The following is a 15,926-nucleotide window of genomic DNA, read 5'->3' as shown; positions in this document are numbered from 1 at the left end:
GAGAGAAAAAAAAATCCCTTGCTAAGTCTAAGATTTTATTGCTAAAAAATGATAATGATTTTATGCAGGTGGAATCTCTCATTAGGTAAAAAAAAAAAAAATTCAACATGAGTCCATAAAAAAAAAAAGCTTTTTATCTAACATGCTTTAGGGGAGTTTGTCTTATCATCACAGTGATTCAGACAAAATTAACATCATGAGAATGTGATAATCAACAATAAAAGGATAATTACTTTTATACATAAAAGTGAACCTTACCATGGGCCAAAACCTACTAAAAACGACGAATTGTGTTTTAAAAATAGGTGCCCAGATGACTACTTCAATATAATAACCACACTCACATTTTAAAAAAGAGAGAATGATGTAAGAGTTCTAAAGATAAAACATAATTCCCTATTGTCTATATTAGTTTAATTTAAGTATTCAGATTTTTAAAATTGAAACTTTCCGGTCAAAAGATACTGATACTATCCAATGAAAATATTCTGACACATGAAGAAGCATGTGTTTGAGTGAGTGATTCTTTCTGGCACACACTCCATTGCTCACTCCTGAGTTTTTAACCGTCTTAATCACTAACATATCTTTGTGGAACTATGGAAATGTCTAGGACCAGAGTAAAAAGTTCCTGGTGGGGAGGGGCGCACATCCCACAAACCTCTTGCTCATTCTACGGTCACTAATTGCATGCAATGATATTAATGACCCCGTAATCGCCAGACCCCAGCACTGAAGTGGAAAACATCCATCTGAGGCCGAGCACAGCGCTGGGTGCTGGGACGTCACCAGTGACTGAATTAATGTTTGCTGACAGTTGAGAATACAACACTGCAGATGAGAAAATGTGCCACTCTCATGGCATAATAGTTTAGATGGGCATGATTTTATTTGCATTGACCATCTAGACACCAGTGGTAACCCCAATAAAGGGCCCTGTCTGAATCTGCCCTACCCATGAACCTTATTTTGTTCAGGGCAACATGCTCTGTCCTCTAAGAATCCAGAGCAATTTTCCACACGTTTGCTTCGATAAAGGAATACCTTCATCTCCTGGTGTAATATCAGGGACAATGAAACAAGGCGACCTCACTAATGCAAAGAACCACTTGCTAAGCACAGCTGTCTTTTAGCAACACACAGCCGGGCTCCTCTGCCAAGTGATCAATTATGCAACTGACAGAGGTTCTGCCAATCCATCCATCCATCCATCCATCCATCCATCCATCCATCCATCCATCCATCCAAACTGCAGCACCTGTACCTAGTCTCTTAATCCCTTTACTCTGAGAGATTTTTATTGTACAATTTCACTATTTAGCAACTTTCTATTGAGGGCCTTAAAGTGCTTGGTCACATTAAAAAAAAAAAAAGCAACATAGTCTTATTGAAGAAACTGAATTAATAGGTAGTAGATCTAAAAAGAAAAGAAAATTCAGAAGATCTGACAGATTGCTCTTACAACCACCTTGACCCAATGGCTCTCTCTTCTTCATTCAACTTTGGGGCATATTATTGCAATTAGTTATTATTGAAGTTAGTTCCACAATGTAGGGCAGGGCATCAGGCCCAACATGTTTGATAGAAACATAGAGTCCACTGGGTATCCCTATCACGCGAGGGTCTTTGCTATTGCTATGGATGTGTTATGAGTGTATAGACATATACTCTTTCCTGCACTATGTTTGTGATGTGATATATGCAAATACTAACGTCCCTCTCACTGTGTATAAATTCAGATGCTTAGTGACGCAGGGGGCACTGTCACATAAGTGACATTGGTCTAAGGGTCTGGTTTGAGTTTTGGCTCTGACATTTCACGGCTGTGTGAACTGTATTAAACAACTCACACTTTCGAAATTTCGGTTTTCTCTCAGTGATAAAAATTTCCCCGTCACCTGTGTTTCAAGACTTCAAAGGGACACAGAGTCTGTGAGGCCGCAACACCTCCCCCCGAGTGAGCAAACACCCAGCCTGAGACTTCAGAATGTTAGGAACGAATGTGTGACTGTTAAGGACAATATAAATAAGTTTTTTTCAAAGTAATCTTTTTTGTGTGTCTATCTATGCCTCTTGGCTATTTCCTAACCTTCTTTATTTTGCTTTCAATTTTGATTATCATGATGAATATTTAAAGGCTATTAAGAAAGAAACTTGTTCCCTCTCATGCTTGTACTAAGTCTCTGGTATTGTTCAATTATTTAAAAAGTCTAAGTGAACCTTTAAAAAGCTATAAATACAGGTGCTACAGATATTAAGATGTATTTTATGAAACAGTAAAGGCGGTTTTATTCTGAGCAATTCCTAAATAATTTCTTTCCCCCCCTAATTAATCTCCTTCATTTCTCATCTGCTCTTGCTTTGCTCTTATTCTGCACGAGGCCTTGGTTTCTCCCATCGCTTTGAGAATCAGTGTCACCTTATTCTTCCGTTGGCTATTGGGGAATTAGGAATAGTGCTCACAGGACTCTCTCTGTCTACCTCTAAATGAGATAAGCTGTCCCTACTGCCTGGTGAGGCCGTGGACCATGAACAATCTCACTCTACCACAGCCTTCCCTGCCTAAACCCTGAGTGAGCTGGGATGAATATCCCAATGGCCACGACTCCATCAGACCCATGCCCCCTAAGTCGCAGCACAGTCTCCAGTTAAGCGGAATCCCAGGCTTCACTCCCTAAGTGCAAAGAACTGAGGCTCTATTCATACCAAATTCACCAAGGAGTCTTCCTGAGATACTCTGGGAGAGCCTTCACTGCAGGCAGAAAGGATTTCACATTATGTTAAAAAAATAATAAAAACAAGCTTCTAATTATCAGACTAATGAAATGATGTACTTTCCCAGCTAGTCTCGGTGACAAGGCAACTCTGACACATTTCTTTTCTACAAGAACCTCTATACTACATTAGGATGCTGCTAAAACTACCAATAGAAACACAGCATTGCCTTTGTGGAACAGGGAACTGAGAAAACGCCTGGCAAATGGTTAAAGGCCAGTGGGGAAAATGATCAGGCAATTGGAAGATTCCTCCCGGTGCATCTCCTTTGGGTCTTACAGAGGATATGCTGCCATGCCTGGGCCATTCCACCAACTAAAACATACATAAATGCATGTTTCCTGGCAAGGGAAGCCCAGGACAAAGGAACTTTTATAACACTCGAGGAAGGCAGAGAGGGAAGATCTTATAATTAAGCTATGCAGCATTCCTGAAACTTGTAAACTTTCTGGAGTTTCATTGTATGGATGGCTTTCAAATAAATGATACTTTCTCAGTGCATCTTCCCCGCCCTTAGCTTGCAGGAAAGCATACTAGTCGGTTTGTCTGGTCTTCTGTCTCATACATCCTCCCCCATTATAAAGAGACCCTTAGCCGTCTGCGTTTGGTGCCAACCATGGAGGTAAACGCTTTACACATATTACCCCCCATTTAAACACACATCATCCTGAGAAGGCAGGCACTGTTACCCCCAATTTACAGATGAAGAGTTGAGGCAGAGATTGGTTAAGTTACTTGTTGAGGGGCATTCAAGAAGTCAGGTCTGTCCACATCCAGACTCTCAACTGCTATGTTAATCGTGTGTATGTGATTCCCCCAAACACCAAGATTCTGATGAACATCCTATCACAAAGATGATAGTTATAGGTTAAAAATAAAAAGGTGTTAAAATGCTTGAATTTAGCAATTATATGCAAGGCATCAAACATAAATCCTCACCCCAAAGTCAGAGGACATAAATGATAGGCTGATGTAGCCATATCACTAAACTTAATGTAGCTTTTATTACATTTATCATATAAATAATTAACCAACGAAAGCATATAATCACTTCACAGACACCACAGATCCTGTATAATAAAAGGCTAATATGAAAATTGACCTGAACGGCAGAACAACTGGTCGCTCTGGCACGCACTGACCACCAGGGGGCAGACACTCAATGCAGGAGCTGCCCCCTGGTGGTCAGTGCGCTCCCACAGGGGGAGCACTGCTCAGCCAGAAGCCGGGCTCAGGGCTGGCAAGTGCAGCGGCAGTGGTGGGAGCCTCTCCTGCCGAGGCAGCGCTAAGGATGTAGCTTAGGATTAGGTCCAGGGAGCGGGGCCTAAGCCTTCAGTCCGACATGCCCCAAGGGCTCCTGAATTGTGAGAAGGCTCAGGCCGGGCTGAGGGGACTCTCCGCCCCGCCCCCCCCGCCCCCTCAGTGCATGAATTTCGTGCACCGGGCCTCTAGTTCTTATACATTCCTCAAAAAAGCTAGGTGTAAAAGAATATTTGAAAGCTCCCACAACTATTTTAACTATTTTCCTGGGGAAAATACAGTACATTCAGTATATTTTAGTGCCATTTGCCCCATCTACTCCCCAAATACAAGGAAATAAAAAAAACAAATATATAGACACATTCAACAAAAATACAGAAATGAAATCTGTTCTTCTGTTTTGATTCTTTAAAAATAGTGTTTCATGATATTTGTGTGCAAGTGTTTTAATTTATTTTGCAATTTTGCTCAGCAGTGGAGTTTATGCCTAAAAATAGCAAAGCTGACTGTGGAGCCTTCCCATTTTATATGCTCTGATAAAAAAAAAAAAAATGCTTTGGAGAACTAAGCCAATACAGGGCCGAAGAATGGTGACTCATTCTCACTCACCCAGTGTTTCTCAGGGAAGAGTTTCCCAAGGCATGGAAAGTGAGGGGTGGCTTTCGGAAGGATGGTGGGGTGTACCTTCTAGAACAACTTTTAATGGAAGCAATCAGACAATTTCCCACAAATCCATGTCTTGGCTACAGATTTGAAGTAAAATAACATAAAAGCCACATAAGCTAAGCTGGAAGGTGCTCTGAGCATGTAGTGTTCTTTTATTAGCACCTCTGTCCTGGCCACTGTTTCCTGACACAGTATTCATCCAATGACACTCATTTTTGTCTATCTTCTGACTCACATAATTTGGTCCTGTGATGAAAACCTCTTCGGGGCTATTTTGCAAGACTTTAAGCGAAGGCTGGTTAACTAACCCACGGAACCTTCATAATGTTGGATGTTGCAAAGGGTCAACACACCAAAATTGTTGACTCATTCAACTCTATCACCTCTAAAAAGAAATTCAAACCAAGCACCAAGAGTGTCTATAAGAAAACTTTAAGACACAAATATGGATGAAGGCTGAGAACAGTTAGAAATGCTTTCCTAGTATTAACTGAAGCGTTTACTAAGACAGAACTGCCCTTCACAACAGGCAACTTCAGAGATAGTTATTTCATAAACTCTTTTTAAATTTTAAGGACATAATAAAAGTAACTATAGGTTATGTAAAATGCTTACTATGATTTTAAGGTAATTAAGAATCTGAATGCAGTATAAAATGGGGCTTTTTCAGGCCAAATGACCTTAACATCCCTACCTTTGGATCATTTAAGATTAAGAGATTTTATTATGAAAATTAGGCCTGAGGCTAATTACAAAAATAGGTCACTTGAAAAAGTCAATTCTAAACATTCAGAAAACCTGCATATATCATTTTGCCACATGTCAAAGCAAATAACCAACTATGAGATTTAATGAGGATTCATAGCATTTTGTCATGTGATGAGTATATACTCAGTAGGCTTAAAATATACTTCCAATTAAAAATTAATATTTACTTCTGAAACTCAAAAGTATGATGCCTGTATTTTAAATATGGTAATACTACAAGTCAAATTAAACATCTTTAAATAATTTACAGCAGATCCTGTTTATTTCAACGGGAGAAAAACTACACTAACAAGAGATCCTATATTGGATGTGTATGCACAATCGTAGTTGGGAACTGGAGACTTCCATCACCAGCCAGAATTACGACAACAACAGCAGTTTCTAGAGAAGAAATTAAAATTCAAAGAAATAAAGCTACTTTCTTATTAAGCTCAGGCAGCAGGACTAGAACCCACATTCCTGGGCCCAGTGCTCTGGAATCAGGAAATCTAGGGCACCAATTCAGTCCATTAGCAATTTGGACTGTTCCCCTGCAGGGTAATGCAGTACTACTCCTAACTATCAATTCTCTTCTTTCTCGCCATGGAAAGAAAGCAGCACACAATATTGATGATTTTAATACTGATGATGAAAATCATATTGATGATTTTTCTTAGTTATGAAGGTGCTAAGTAGACACTAAGATCTGAAATTAAGCATATGCAGCATATATTGTAGCAACTCAAAGACACCAGTATTATTTATTAACTATCTCAAAATGAATTGATGATTTGAAGTGTTAAACATATACTTGTAAATTTTAGGTTTTTTTCTCATACCATCTAGTATAGTACTATTTTAAGTAGAATGTGACTATGAGAGAGAGAGAGAGAGAGAGAGAGAGATAGAGATTAAGATTGTTTGATGTGTGCCCAACTGGCGTGGCTCAGTGGTTGAGCATTGACCTATGAACCAGGTCAAGGTTCGATTCTCGGTGGTTGGGGCACATGCCTGGGTTGCTGGCTCCATCCCCAGTGGGGTCGTGCAGGAGGCAGCCAATGAATGACTCTCTCTCATCATTAATGTTTCTATCTCTCCCTCTCCCTTCCTCTCTGAAATCAATAAATATATATGTTTATGTACATATACATTGTTAAAAGATTGTTTGATGAGAAAAGTAGTCACTTTTTAAAATCTCTTAATTGTTTTGGTGCCTTGGGATTCTTGAAGAAGCAAAAAAAAGTTAGCATTAACTATTTAAACTATTTTAAAATGTGTTCTTCTCATCATTAGTCTCTTTCCGAGGGAAAGCTGTGTATCGGTGAGCTTTGCTGTAGGCTGGGTGAGAAATCGGTTTCTGCACTTTCCCAACTTCTGAAAGGTCTTCCTATGTGGATGACGTGGCGGAAGCCTTTCAGCTCTCTGTGGAGAGTCTGTGTGGACTTCCTGGCACACTTCTGAGCTCTGGGCCCCTCACCCAGCCCTGTGACAATCACCCAACCAGCAGCATTCAAAGCGCCTCTCATTGTTTCAACCTGGAAATGCTCAACTCTATTTTAAGAACAATTCCTTTACCCCAGGCTTTTGCACTGTAAATCAGAACTCTACAGAGAGTTCTGGGGGCCAGCGGAGCTCAGCGACCTGCAATGCATCTAATAATGAGTTTTTAGAGAAAGAAAAATAAGAGATGTCATGATTGTGTAGATTAGTATTATAATTAATTACAAAGTAAACTGTGGTTCTAAACACAAACCTATCATGTGTTGGTAAGTCATTTATTATTAAATGCTCACTACATTAAACAGAAAGATGTTGCTTATTTAGTATTTATATTTACTTCCTGCATATTCAGACTAAAGACTAGCCCCATGTTTGCTGAAATCCCACTTGCACTCACTGGGGACTTAGAAATGAAAAGCCGTCCTCAGGAAGTCATAAACTAAAGTGCACGGAGGAGAGAATCTGGGTCTGTTGACTGGTCTGCATGGAAGAGCCAATCCGTGGGCTTGGGCTGCAGGCACAGCTCTAATGACACACATCTAATGCCACAGGAACATCTGATACTCTACGGCATCCGCTCTCCAGGCACCCCTGCCACCTCCATAGTCTTTCTTTCTTCCACCCTACTGAGGGGAACTGACCTTCTTAAGGAATTTATCTAAAGTCACTTCAGTTCCCTATAAATGGTATGCTAAACATGAGTGTCCTTGGTAAAGTCTTACTTAAATTGTCTTAAAAAAAAAAAAAGCCACTAGGCTTCCAAAAGCTTAAGGTTTCCATTTAGTTTTACCTAATAACTATTTTAGATTCTCAAAGATTTCTCTATTATTTTGTACACTTTACCACCCAATCTGCTTGTTTCATCCCTTAGAAAGCTTCTATTTTCATTTTACAATAATTCTTTCTTTAAATATGTAATTTACCACTTTTCCTCTTTGTGTGTTTTTGTTGTTGTTGTTACTTATTCTTGCTCAGCCACTCTCTGTGTATCAGGTTCACCTATCAATAGGGTTTCAGTCTCTGGCACTTAAGGTTTACAGCAAAGGACAACAAGAGAATTGGACGGCTATAACCAGTTTTGTTTTCATTGCTAATGTAGTAAAAATAATATGTTATTGAACACTAAGTCACTATTCAGTGAATTATTGATCCTGAGCTTTAAAAAAAGAGCAGCTAATAGGCTGAGAAAGCAGAGTTTTAACCTGGTCACCCAGAGATGGGAGGGTGCAGCCAATGGACAGCAGTTGTGTTCCCTAAGGAATTGAAGACTATGGTAACAGATAAGTGAGCAAAATTTTAAACAAAAGAAATTAGGAAAAAAATACTTCATTGCTTTAGTGACGTGAAGAGCTGTCTCAGTCACCCAGACTGCACTCTGCACTGACAAAACCCTGGTCCTAGAACCACCCTGGCTTTGTGCTAGGATGGGATTTGCACTGAGTAGGCATGTGCGCCAGGGGGTGCACCATGTGACTTCACAGCCTTATGAGAGGACAATGGCTCAGATATGACTCAAAGGGTACATAATATCTGTTCCTGATGCAATGTATCAAATTGCTAGATAAGTTTTTAAAAAGTAATTGGTTGAGCAACCCCAACTTTTGTCTTATTCTCCTAAATCTGGTTTTGAGGTGCCCATGTACAACTATGCTTTGTAACACCCATCCTTCGAACTTAGATGCTCCATCTCACTGATGCCTTCATGAGGAAAAGGTACTATTATACCCTTATTACTGTTGAATCCATAGTACTTAGGTATAATTTCTGGCACAGAGGAAATATAAATGAATGAGTGAATGGATAGATGGATGAATGGATGAAGAGAAATGTCACAGCACAAGAGTTACCCAGCAAAATCTCACCAATGGTCCTTATAATGCTTTTGTTAGTAGAGATGCTGAGTATATTCATATATATATATTCATTTATTTCAATGCTATAAAAACTCTAGGATTTTTTTTCTCTTTAGGTATTTATATTTAATGAGTACTATTAGTACAGGGTCCCACGTTCAATTAAGGTTTCTTTCCCAAAAATGGATTATCACCAAATATTTGCCACAATAATACTTTTAAGGAAGCAAAACTAGATACAAACCTATTTAGCTTATCCTAATTTCTATAAATAAATAAATAGAATTATACTTACATATAATGTAATAATCTTTGTTCTTCTGAAATTCTAGACCCCAAAGGTTAGGGCTGAATTCTTGAAACTTGATAGTGAATTTTACATCTTGGTCTGGTCTGGCACAGTTGAGGAGAGGGGTATTTTCCTTTTTAATAGTGCATCTTTCTGCTTGGTCTTTATCAACCATATAAACTTTATAATATTCATACTGGCCAATAGTTTTAGAGTCCATTTTGGGGCAAATAATATCCAATTTGTCTCCTATCTGTGGGTATAGTACCAGTCCTTGTCCAGGTAGAAATCTAAAAGCATAAAAATAAAAAAATAAATTGAGTTGACAAAAGTTAACAGTATTAATAATTATCACAAAATAGCCAGACGACGCCAATAACTCCAAATTACAATTTTATAAATCCAAACTTTTATTTGCCAGAAGTATCTTAGTTCAGATCAGCATGGGATGAATGTATTTAGGGATTAAACTTTAGAGAAAAGAAAGAACCACTCTCCTTACTCGACACCAGCAATTTTCAACCTTTTTCATCTCATGGCACACACAAACTAATTACTAAAATTCTGTGGCACACCAAAAAATACATACATATATATATTGCCGATCTGACCCCCCAAAAGGCATAATTTTGATTCATTCACACCAGACGGCTATAGGTCCCTGCCTCTGACTAAATAGTCAGGCACTGCATGTTTTATTTTTATTTTTTTAATTCTTGTGGCACCTCAGTGTGCCTCTTTCGACACACTGGTTGAAAATCGCTGCCCTGCGCAACAGGACCAATGAGCCTGCTGACGTTTCTTTACTACCCCCTCGCTCTACTAGCTCAGTACTCCTTTGTGTAACTTTACAATACCTTTTCCTGCTGGTGAGTCAGCCCTCCCCACCTGTTTGTTATTTTTTAACCATCGGCAGCTTTCGTTTATTGGGCATGCCACAGAAAGATGGCATCAGCGCCAGGGAACAGTGGCTGCACTAATACTTTGTTGTCTTGTTAGTTTCCATTGGCTGTTGATGTTAATTAACAGACAAGTTTCATCAAGAATGCTTCAAATTACTTATCATAATTAGTCAGTCACTGATCAAACAATGGGTTTTTTATTACAGTGAACAAAAGAAATGTCTTACAAACCCATAAAAGATAACTAGAAATAATTAGTTGCAGTATTGATTCAGCTGCAAGATGCAGAGTCCCTGACTTGCAAGGACAGCAGCTACTGTCCTTGCTCCCCCAACCCTTTCTTCCCTTCCCTGGAGATGTATTTGCTCCAATTAATTCTTAGAAGCAAATCTTTAGAACTAAGACAACTGATACAATATCCCCTTAATGCTTACAGCTGAAAGCTTTCCCCCCGCCCCTACCTCTTTCTTGCTAGCCATGCTGCTGAAAGATCGTTCTTAATGGGGAGTTTCTCTGAGAAACTGAAACAAGAGCTTCCTAATGAACATCCTTCTACAAGTGCTAACACCAACAACACACTTAGAAATCCCGGCTCTTTCCTCTGTACTCAGTCCAGCCTTCAGGCTCATTAAAATATTAAAGCCCGAGAGCAAAGCGTCATGTCTGAATCCCGCCAATCCCACCCTTTATTTAACCAGGGAAGCCCACCGGCCATAACAATTAATGGGTTGTAATTCGCTGAGAGAGAAAGCCAGGATGGTGAGGCACCCCCAATGTCAAACCCGTACTGAGGAAACAGGTTATGATTTATGCTAATGAATGGTATTAATTTTCTGAAAATTGCAGGAGGGTGGTTATGAAGCATCACAGGACATAACAGAAATTACATTATTGGATTTATATTAAAATCCAATAGTTTTCATGGCAGGAAAAATGCATGTTGCCGACAGTGGTTTGTCATTTTCCTTGGGAACGCTACTTTACAATCCCAAAGAGAGAGGAGTCCCCCCTACACACACTTTATTTTTGGTATTAAGCTTTTATAGCCGGGACATATGACATTTATTCATTAACAAAAAGAAAAAAGAAAAAAAGAATGAATGAAAGGAAGGGAGGAAGGGAGGGAGAGCAAAAATCAGCTAACATAATATCAGAATGAATATTTTTTATAACAATGACGAATTTCATACAAACATGTGTGCATACTGGAAGAACTCTCTAGAACTTTGGACAAATGAGGACTACCAGTTAGTAAGGGTCTCTCTTTGATCGTCTTGACCATTTTTCCAGTTCCCTGGGGAGATGCTTTAGAAATTCAACTCCAAAGGACTGAAGGACTCCTGGGTATTCCCCCCACCTCCCGAGAGCCACTGTGGTCTCTCTAGGCAAGTCCATCTTTGTAAGAAAACAAAGACTCTAGGTCCTGGTGGAGGGATGAAATCAGAATGTCTGTGGAAGAGCCATTTCAGTCTCTACCCCTGCCCCTTACAGTGCTTCTGATATGTCCCCGTAGTCAACAAGTGGGGGCGGGATGCCTGGCAATCACTACCCATGAAATCGTGTGAGCCTTATCTCACTCACCTGCCGGACACATCCCTTTTCTCAGTTTAATCCTTAACTTTCTTAGGAAACCTTCACTGCAACCAAGAACCACAGGCCAAATCCTGCCTGGGGTTCCCACCTCACGTCAAATATTTTCTACTCTAAATCTTCTCTTTTAGTAGCTGACACAGAGCGACCACCACATGTAAGCTTGTTAGTTTTCATAAATCACAGCCAAGGCCTGCACCAGGATATCTGTATCCTGCCTCCCCTCACAGCCCTGATCTTCACACCCATCAGTTTTCACCCTGGACCAGTGCCCCCGGGGCTTGCCCGGGCCTCAGACGTCAGCATCCTTAGCAGCCAGATGGACCCATTTTCTTGTCCATCCAGTCAATTCTTTTCAAAATGTGCATCAGCTCTTCCACCCCCGCAAGCTGTATATCATCTCTGCATATCTTAGAACGCTCCCACATTACACCCTATGTCTAAAGTTTGGCTCACTGAGCTCTTCCTTCATTCACAATGCTCCCAAGATCTTGTTTCCTTCATGAGATACATTTTCTTCCTGCTTAACCAAGGACTCATCAGAGATGTCCTCCCACCCATGTAAGTAACTCCTCATGACTCTCTCTTCACTCACCAACTCGGAGTTACAGCTTTTGCTGGTGCTGATGGGTGAGGCCAAGAAGATGTGACACATGGGCTGATGAGCCAACAAAGATCTCCACGTTCTAGACCATATTTTCAGGAGGCACAAATCCCATGAAAAGCGGTAACAGCCAGTGATGGGGGAGCCATAACCCATAAAGGGAAGGGGAAGAACCTCAGAGTTCAATAAACATTCCTAATATGCTCTGGGAAAGTAAATCTCGATAAAACTCACTATTTCTAATGCTTGAAAAGAGTCAGCTCACTTTTCAGAATATATTGTAGCAAAAAGTAAAGCAAGAATGTTACCCTTTCCCCTGAAAAAAGTAATTGTTTCAAGTGTTCCTTAAAAATATTATTGCTTCTTTATGCAAATCCATAGAAAAAGACCCAATAATTGAGTGCTTTAGAGGTTTACTTTGTAAACATGAATATATATCAACTGGTCAGCATAGCAGTGGCTTTAATTGATGAGGTTATGGTTTCTCCATAGACAAAGGGCAAGGCTGAGTTTGAGCCTGAATCACAGATTTCTTGTACACGTCACCACTATATGCCTTCGAGCCCCTGCAGCCACTTTCTTCCCTCACAGGAAGCTTCACTGTTTCTAAGGCAACAGGGGAACAAACAGGAGTAATGAGAGTATAACAACTAAAGCACCATATTTCATGCCAGACTCTCAGAGACAAAAAAAAAAAAGTAGAAGATCCTGATCATCAGGAATTTACAATCTATCTCCCTGAGGGCCAGCGGGTCCCAGGTGTGTCTGATTCAATAGCGAATGCCCAAGGGCTGACATATGGTAAATGCTCAATAAGTAATGTATTCGTTGAAAAAAAAATTATGGAAGAACAAATGGGAGCCAAAATATACACAAATAAAGTTAAGTCAAATTAGGTGCCACAAACTATTTGCAATTACAGGCATGGAAGGAATTCCCGAGTTCAGACCACCTAGAGTTGGGACAAGGGTGTGCTGCGAGCAGAGATGAGATTTCCAGGAGACAGCATCCTAGGCGTGATGTTTCTGGAGAACAAGGAGCCGTGCAGATGGAGTTTCAGAGCTGTTCTCTCTGGAGGGATTTATGGGTATGAGCAGTCTTCTACAATCGCTTTCTATTAAAACTGCCAGGCAATTAAACACCTCCAGAACCACTAATAACAAAAACACTGCTGCTTTTGAGCACTTACCCTGTGCTAAGCACTGATCAAAGCACCTTACATCACATTCTCTTCATGTAATCACTGCACACGTACCCAACACGCAAAACAGGTGAGGATGCACCTGTGCCAAACACCAGGCACAACAGGAAAAGCCCCCTTTCTCTGCACACTTTTCGGTTCTGAAGGCATTACATTGAAGCATAAATCTGGTTTGTGAAATGAATTTTTTTCTTAAATTGAGCTTTTCACAGCCAAGCCATAAAGTTAAAAGAAATCAAGAGAAAACCAGTCTGCACACAAGCTTGCGAGCACCTCCGTCTAGCTCAGTGGTTCTCAACCTGTGGGTTGCAACCCCTTTGGGGGTCGAACGACCCTTTCACAGGGGCCGCCTAAGACCATCGGAAAACTCATATGTAATTACATATTGTTTTTGTGATTAATCACTATGCTTTAATTACGTTCAATTTGTAACAATGAAAATACATCCTGCATATCAGATATTTACATTACGATTCATAAGAGTAGCAAAATTACAGCTATGAAGTAGCAACAAAAATAATTTTATGGTTGGGGGTCACCACAACATGAGGAACTGTATTAATGGGTCGCGGCATTAGGAAGGTTGAGAACCACTGGTCTAGCTCCATGCCAATCACCTTGGTTGTGCCCAAAGCCGAGGCTGCTTTTGAGGTAAGAGAACCAGAGACCACAGCTCATGAGGGCAGTAATCTGGTATCCCGGCCTTCCCCTAGGAGGCCACGAGCCAACAGGTCACCAAGAACCAAAAGAAACTTCCCCAAATATTTTGCAATATTCAATAATCCACTTCTGTTGACCTAGGATGTGTCGAAAACAACTATGATGGTGACAACTGGCTCATTTTAAGTGACTAAACTGGCTATCCAGAGTGGATGTCTAATATAGATTTCTTTTTGTGTGATGAAAGAATGTTCATCTTGTAACCAGAAGGAGCACAGAGGAAAAGCCCCACATTATAATATGTATTACACAGATGAGGTTGTTTTTATGAAGCCAAAGGACAAAGAAGAGCAATAGTGCTTCATGTCCTACGTAGGAGAGAGAACACTGTCAGGCCAGTTTCTTCTCTGAGCCAGGCTACGTAAGGGCAGAGCAGTCACCTTGCTGCCTTCCTGAGAGGGGGAAGCCGGATTTGCCTCCCCATCAGGAGACCCGGGGCTCAGCACTGTTTCCCGGACATTGGTGCTATGGCTTCTCATGGAAGGGCTTCCTTGGGCTGCTATGAGAGTGAGGCGGGCTGAGCAGAAATAGGCAACTCCTGTGTTTTTCCCCCTAGTGAATCATTCCCAAGCAAGACAATAAATGTGATGACTTCAGATCAAACAGAGTATAGAGACAGTATAATGTGGAATAAAATGGACCCCCGAAGTAGGGTTCCACCTGTAACCTGCCCGAAATGAAATGATTTGATGTATGTTTTTATCTTCTGATTCCCTATTGAACTTAATCCAAGTTTTTAAAAGTTACTCTGAAAACCAGACTGTAATTCTTCCCTGGGGAATACTTTGAATCAATCTAATAACCCAAATTAGACATTAATATTTAATAATCTAAATTAGATCTCTAATAATCTAAATTACACATTTCAACTTCATGTTCGTCTTTGGAAAAATTATTTTTACAATACAGACATTGTGTGACATGGTATTCTTTAAAGTTTAAATCCACTCTAGGAACCCATGCTTGTTTAAAAAGCTAGCACAATGATGCATTTAAAGCATAAACCAGCCACTTAGGAGTTTAGGGATCGTGACACGCAATTTTCTTGGATAGAGCAGAACGTCACAAGTTGTGATCTCAAGCCTGGGTTCTTCTATTGACCAGTATTGCATTATCAGGTCTCGCGGGATAAGTCAGAGGGAGGCCATGATTGCCCAATTGGCTTCTGAACCTGGCCGGATGGAACGAGAGGATGCCTGGGAAGCCAGGAGCTGAGATGCTTGGGGATAGCTCTGTAGTGGAACCACAATTGCATTTCCCAGCACCCACGGGTGCCCCCATTCCCTTTCTCTTTTCTCTCCTACCCTCTCCTGCCTTGCTCTGACCATAACACATTCACCTCAGGACAGCCATCCAAAGACTTCTTCTACTTTTCTTCGAGGTTCACCTAGAAGCCAAATGACTGAATGGCCCCTTTGATCCTAATACTAAGTCTGTGAAAATACATTCACCTCAGGACAGCCATCCAAAGACTTCTTCCACTTTTCTTCGAGGTTCACCTAGAACAGCCAAATGACTGAATGGCCCCTTTGATCCTGATACTAAGTCTGTGAAAATAGACATGAAATATGAAAGAGCTGAGCCTTTCTAAAGAAAGCAATAAATATGCCAAACTACCATATGAGCAAGGGCAAATCAAAATGCTGTAACAAATGCAAAAATATAAAGCTGATGCAGAATAAAAGAGATGAAAATAAAGACATATTGACCAGAATGACCAGTGTCTGTGGCCTAACAAATGATTGGATCAGGCAAAGCCCCTCCAACCAGACATGACAATGGAGTTTCTAATTTAAAAAGTGTCAGTTCAGCCCCAGCC

General features: G+C 40.4%; 1 protein-coding gene across 3 annotated transcripts in view; it reads right to left on the bottom strand.

Moving 5' to 3' along the window:
• EFNB2 (ephrin-B2) overlaps positions 1-15,926 on the bottom strand; it is a 43,068-nt gene that overhangs the window by 11,577 nt on the left and 15,565 nt on the right. For 2 of the 3 annotated variants that reach the window (XM_006759363.2, XM_015561077.1), the window contains exon 2: positions 9,097-9,380. In XM_006759363.2, coding sequence (XP_006759426.1) covers positions 9,097-9,380 — 284 coding nt within the window. Of the gene's footprint in view, positions 1-9,096; positions 9,381-11,237; positions 11,257-15,926 lie in introns of those variants that run through there. The other variant, XM_015561078.1, reaches the window with a different exon arrangement.

This window comes from Myotis davidii, unplaced genomic scaffold, assembly GCF_000327345.1.
Source record: "Myotis davidii unplaced genomic scaffold, ASM32734v1 scaffold816, whole genome shotgun sequence".
In the NCBI taxonomy this organism is placed as follows: Eukaryota; Metazoa; Chordata; class Mammalia; order Chiroptera; family Vespertilionidae; genus Myotis; species Myotis davidii.
Note: the sequence above shows the minus strand (reverse complement) of the source record. Positions and strands in the feature narration are given on the sequence as shown.